At 31.4% G+C, this 5789-nt stretch overlaps 1 protein-coding gene and 1 non-coding gene across 2 annotated transcripts in view; both read left to right on the plus strand.

Moving 5' to 3' along the window:
• Window positions 1-330: 330 nt before the first annotated feature.
• The window catches only part of LOC100182051 (DNA repair protein RAD50), a 10552-nt gene continuing 5093 nt past the window's right edge, over window positions 331-5789 (plus strand). The window contains exons 1-11 of the mRNA XM_026834199.1: window positions 331-484; window positions 870-950; window positions 1158-1309; window positions 1600-1800; window positions 2172-2347; window positions 2908-3023; window positions 3335-3465; window positions 3950-4139; window positions 4577-4703; window positions 4886-4974; window positions 5476-5612. Of these exons, the coding sequence (XP_026690000.1) occupies window positions 410-484; window positions 870-950; window positions 1158-1309; window positions 1600-1800; window positions 2172-2347; window positions 2908-3023; window positions 3335-3465; window positions 3950-4139; window positions 4577-4703; window positions 4886-4974; window positions 5476-5612 (1475 nt within the window). The 5' untranslated portion in view covers window positions 331-409. The remainder of the gene's footprint in view (window positions 485-869; window positions 951-1157; window positions 1310-1599; window positions 1801-2171; window positions 2348-2907; window positions 3024-3334; window positions 3466-3949; window positions 4140-4576; window positions 4704-4885; window positions 4975-5475; window positions 5613-5789) is intronic.
• Window positions 4207-4295, plus strand: mir4125 (microRNA 4125). Its single transcript, NR_034522.1, has one exon. It is a non-coding gene; the product is annotated as a microRNA 4125 (primary transcript).

Genomic DNA, 5789 nt, shown 5'->3' on the forward strand with positions numbered 1-5789 from the left:
ACTGATGTAATATTGTGCACCATGCATAATGACTTCACATTTTACTCTTAAAATTTGGCATTTCCACGTCCGGTGCCATGGTACACTAGTTAGCGCATCTGCCTTTAACCTGGAAGTCAAGACTCATTGCTGGTACCATTGTAGGAACATGTGTGCTTAGACAAGATGCTTACCGGAAATTTCTCCAACCAAGTAGTCACTATTTTTTTCCAATTTTTCAGCCATATAGAAAAAACATCACATGATAACTTATAAGGTGGCACGTGACGTGGTGAAACAGAACAGCCAAGTTATAAAAAATGTCATTTCCTACCACGCAAGAATAAAGCAAGTTACAAAATTTTATTTTCAGATCCGACTTGATGGTGAGCAGAATAAAGTTGAAGAAAGTTATCAAGAAAGTTGGCAAATGAAAGTTGAACTTGAAGAAGGAAATAAACATTTGAAGAAGAATCTTATGGAGTTAAAGGAGAAGAAAGCTCGGGTAAGAAAAGTTTTCAACATTATGCATTCAACCTTTAACAAAATTATGCATTCAACATTGTTTGCAGGCTTTATTTTTTCTCTTCGTTTGAAATGCAAGGCCAAGAAAAACTTGTAATCTGATGCTGCCATGCATTTTCTATAACCTCTAAAAAATCTCTTTACTTTTCAGATTTATATTGGTTTTTAATAAAGATTATATAGGTTTATTGTTTTTAATTTTTTTATTGTTTGTTGAAAAATAGAATAATCAAACAACAGAAAAGCTTTGTAAAAAGTACAACATGTATATAATGTATTCCACCTGCATTATACAATATATACATGATGTAATAGATATAGCAAAACCTTGATCTATCAGCTAGTTGATAAACTGCTAATTATAGACAACACGAGATTTGAATCGACTTCAATCGGCTGCAGACAACGGCCAACTCGATGTTCTTCAAAATCAACTACAGCAAGCGGTACGCTAGTTTTTATTTTTGTTCAACTGCAGTATTAGGCGAGTTACGAGTATAACTAATACTGTGTTTTGCCTAAGTACACATGCCCACAATTGTAGCATCATCGAGTATTGAACCTGGTATATTTTGGTTACAACGCGGGCCCCTGACCATTGGACCACAGCGCTGATAACTTTGTTGATCTTGATGTGATATTTGCTTTATTAGGAAGACCAACTGAAGAAAGTTGAAAGGTCGAACCAAGTAGAAGAAATGAAAGGAACAATAATTGTTAAGAATAAAGAGATGATTGTTCTACAACAACAAGTTAAACAACTTGATGCAGATATTTATTCAATGCAAAAATCCTCAGAAATCAGGTGATTATTTACATTGAGTTAACTTAGATTGCATGTAGGATTAAACTTTATTTTTATGTAAATAAAAAATACTTATTATATATAAATTCACTAGCCTATATTATATTTAAATAATAGAACTTTTTAAATTACATTAAATCAAGTTTTATTTTTCTACCTATTTTTATAACTAATTTTTGTTTATTTTTGTACTTTTTGTACAATTTTAGGATTATTTTCTTATTTGATATTTTCAAACCTACTTTATAATTAATTTTAGTGTTAGTACCTTTTTTTTATTTGACCATCAGAACAAAATTGGAAATGATGAAAAAGCAGAAGAAATCAAAAGAAGATCTTATCGACCAACTGAAGAGAAAGTGTCAACGTCATCTTGAAGAGCTTGGGCTTGCATCTCATTCTTCTTTCCCTGATAAAATGAAAATGATGCGATGGATCAGGAGTAAGGAGGAGGAAGTGAGATCTTCTCGAGATCATTTTGATAGGAAGAGGTTTGAGTGAAAAATGATTTATTAAAAAAAGAAGAATATTTTTTTCCAACGACATGCGATGTGTGATACTGTAAGCGGACATGAGGTGTATGCAACAGAACACCCATGCTATAACGACTGACGATTCTTTATCTCAAAAGGCCAAACAAGTTGCATACATTTATAGTTTATGTATTGTATTTATTTTACAACTTTCAACCATCAGTTTTCCCCAAAAATAGCGTCATCATAAATGAGAAAAAAATTTAAAATCCCTGGTTTATCTGCTGGTCATTAAACCAAGTAATATATCAATAGTAATACTACATTGTTTTAACATGAATGTTTAGCTTTGAAAAATGAAAAATGCTTGATTTATAAATATTATTCAGATCAGAGTTTACTGAGTTTTCCACCAAAAAGAAGATGGTTTCAAATCAGATTAAGGAAAAAAAGAAAAGAGAAGAAAAATTAAACGAAACTTTATATGATGTTTGTGGAAGTGATGATTTGGAACAAGATTTAACGCAACTTGATAAAGAAATCAAAGAATTACAAGGAAGCAAAGGTGGTTTGTTGCAGCTTGTATTATTTAAATAACTGTTTGTTCCATTCACACTTGTTTAATTTGTTAGTTTAGGCAATCATTATTTATTTTTAGATTTTTTTATTGTGTGGCTGACTGTTTAGAAAACGCACTAGTAAACACTTGGTTGGGGAAACTGTTGCTGTGTTCTGCCTATAAAGAAGAGAAATACACCCACAATGGTACCACTGACAAACCTTGAAACCATTCCTTCTGGGTTAGAGCCAGCGGTGCTATACAATTTTCCCAGACGCTGGATGAACCATTAACATATTAACTGTACTATTACCTTGAATGGGCTATCACAATTACTTTTGCAGTAAAGCCAAAATTATTATGTGCAATTTATTTTTCATTTTGTGCTATTAGGGAAGAAAACAAACTGAATTTAGCATAAAGTTTTCTTTTATTTACAAAAAAGTTTCTAAGTAAGAGTAGTTAAGGAAACTGCTTTAAACTCCAAGTTTGTTAAAGTTGTTTTTATAAATATTAAGATTTTACTTTTGAAATAAGGTTTAAATTAAACTTAAAATATTCAACAGGTCTTGCCGATGGTATCCAATACATGTATCGTGAATTTATAAAGAAACTAACAAATGAAACTGATAAGTCAGAAGCAGCTTGTCCAATTTGCATGCGATGTTTTGAGGAAACTTCGGTATGTATTTATTAATATATACATCAGTGCCTATTTGCAAACTTTTAAAACCTTATAATTCACCTCAGAAGTATTCTTTCCTAGCAAATTTTACCGCCCTTTCTTTGTCCCACTTTTTCTTGTCATTTTTTATTTTTTTGACCAATTTATGTATGTTCTGCATAATTTTTTGTCACCCAACAAAAATAAATTTAAAAGTTAAAACTTTAAACATGGGTAAACTGCAATGTACAATCATGAACCAACTTCTTCTCTTCAATTCCTTATGTGTGTTTTCCCTTGAATTTCAAACAAGAATATTTACATCCCAGGAAGTTGACGAATTAGTTGAAGATCTTCAAACAAAACTAAACATGGCTCCTGAAAAATTAGCAAGCCAGAAAAGACAACTCACAAGCAAGCAAGCAAGATATAAAGTTCTGCTTGACAATAAACCAATCAAGTCAGTTGAATGTTTTTGTTTATTTACTTTATAATTTGCTAATTTTGTTTACATTATTCATGTATATAAAGATTTTCTTTTATATGTTATATTTTTTTATTATAAAACATATAAAATAAAAATAATATTTTTAGCTATTATAAAATAGTGGTTGATATTTCAATAATTGGAACTTACTTTATCATCGCAAGGCAGAAATACGAAAGTCATTAAACAGGACAGTTCTGTTTTATTCACTTCATGGCTGGGTACTAGTTACCACATATGTAACTTTGTGGGTGATTGGTTTTTGTGTCTGAATGACAGTTTGGATAAACTAGTGGCCAACACTTGCTTGGAGCAATAGCTGATAAGTGTCTTGCCCAGACACACACACACACACACAATGGTAGCTGCAACGAGCTTTAAAACCATTACCTCTGGGTTAGAGGCAGGCTGGCTGTGATACGATTCTTAAATGTGATGCATCATACTTATATACCAGGATGGAGTTGGATCGATTGCAAACTTCAGATCTCCCGGATTTGGAACGAACTTTCACGAGTGTGTCATCCAAGATTAGCGATGCAGAGAAAGATTTGGAGGAAGCGGAAGAAAGATGGCAGAAGATCAAAGAAGAAGAATCAACAGCAAAACGTTTGTTGCCCGATGTATCACAGATTCATTCATTGCAAGTAAGAAACTCAGTTGTGATGATATAAAGGTAAACAAGCCACCTACATAAACTACATTTAAAAATAGATCATTTGGCAAAGACAAAGGTTATTAAAATAAAGTTTTATATTTATATAGTTTAGCCTTTCTTTAATACTTTTGTTTTTGTCCACTTTCACCCTTAACTTCTATGTGATAAAGCCAGGGTTTATATTACCCAATTAGTTGGTCTATGATGACTAGTCAAGTGTTGTAATTACATTCCTTCTGTTGTACATGGTTGAAGTCTTACAGCTTGCCACATCACATGATATTTCGTTTGTCAAGTTTAAATTTTTTTAGGTATAACAATTTGTTTTGACATTAAAAAGGTATATTTATATTTTAAAAAAGATATTTACATAAAAAATATATCAATCCCTAAAAAAATAAAGTTTAATTACTGTTTATTATATAGAGTGACCTTGAAGAAATCGAGGAAAAGATTGGAATGCATGAAACGCAACTTCCACTTAACTCTTCAACCAAGACACTCGATCAGATGAATATGGACAAAGGGAATTTATCTCAAGCTATAAGCAAATGTAAGTGCTTTTTTGATTTATGTATACAGGACCTACGCTTTTAAAGGGTTGGCATTCATTTTTGCCTGTCAATTGCAAAAAAGCAGTGCAGCATAAATTTTTTTTAAAATAATTGCATGAAACAATTTTAGAATTTCTAAAAACCATTTGTAAATAATCTTTATCTTGTGTTGCTTTTGTAGTAAACCAAGAAATAGATGACCTGCGTCACATGATTGAAACAAAAACTAATTTTCTTCATCAAATGAAAGAAAAAGTGAACAATATTCAGGTTGTGGACAATATTACTGTTGTTGTTAGATAACTTTCCCCATACATAGATTTATCCAGCATCGTGAACAGGAAAGTTCAAACCTAAGTTGATGCAAAGTTTTTCCAAAAGCAATACAATCAAATGTTTAAGTTACTAAACTTAAGCCACATGTTTTTAGTATCGCATGAAGCTTCTTAAGGTTAATACCAGTTTTAAAGCTATCCTAGTTTTGTTTGGTGCAGTTTTTAAAAGCTGATGTCATGACTGAAGAATCTTAAGGCTTGGGTTTTTAAATTGATCTGTAGTTGTCTCACAGCTATTTAGTAACTTGTTAATAACCAAGCAATTATATTCATATTTTGAAAAGTGTTGTTATCCTGTATTTAAGCAACAGTTGTCTTCTTAACGTACAACATTAAATACCTTCAGATTAATACTTTACTTTAAAGTTATCTCATTACTGATCGAACTACACGTGTAATACGTAATATTAAAATACCTTACGTTGTTTGAATTCAGGCTGAGAAATTAAAGCTTGCAGCAGATCTACAGAAATGTGAGCAACTGCAGGAGTTACAACGGACCACAGAAAGTGAAATACAAAACATCAGAAGTAAAATAGAACTGAATGAAAGAAGCATTGCTCCATTAGTAAGGTAGGTAGAATGGTTTATCCGCTTTATGAGCAATATTGTTTTTTTGTTTTAAAATGAGAATGTTTTGGGATGGTGAATCAGCATTCTTATTTTCAAACGTAAAAACAATATTTATCATTGTGTTTATAAAATTATGACTGGCATTTTACAGCGTAATCATCTTAATTTAAAAGGGAT

Source organism: Ciona intestinalis, chromosome 1 (assembly GCF_000224145.3).
Source record: "Ciona intestinalis chromosome 1, KH, whole genome shotgun sequence".
NCBI classification, from domain to species: domain Eukaryota; kingdom Metazoa; phylum Chordata; class Ascidiacea; order Phlebobranchia; family Cionidae; genus Ciona; species Ciona intestinalis.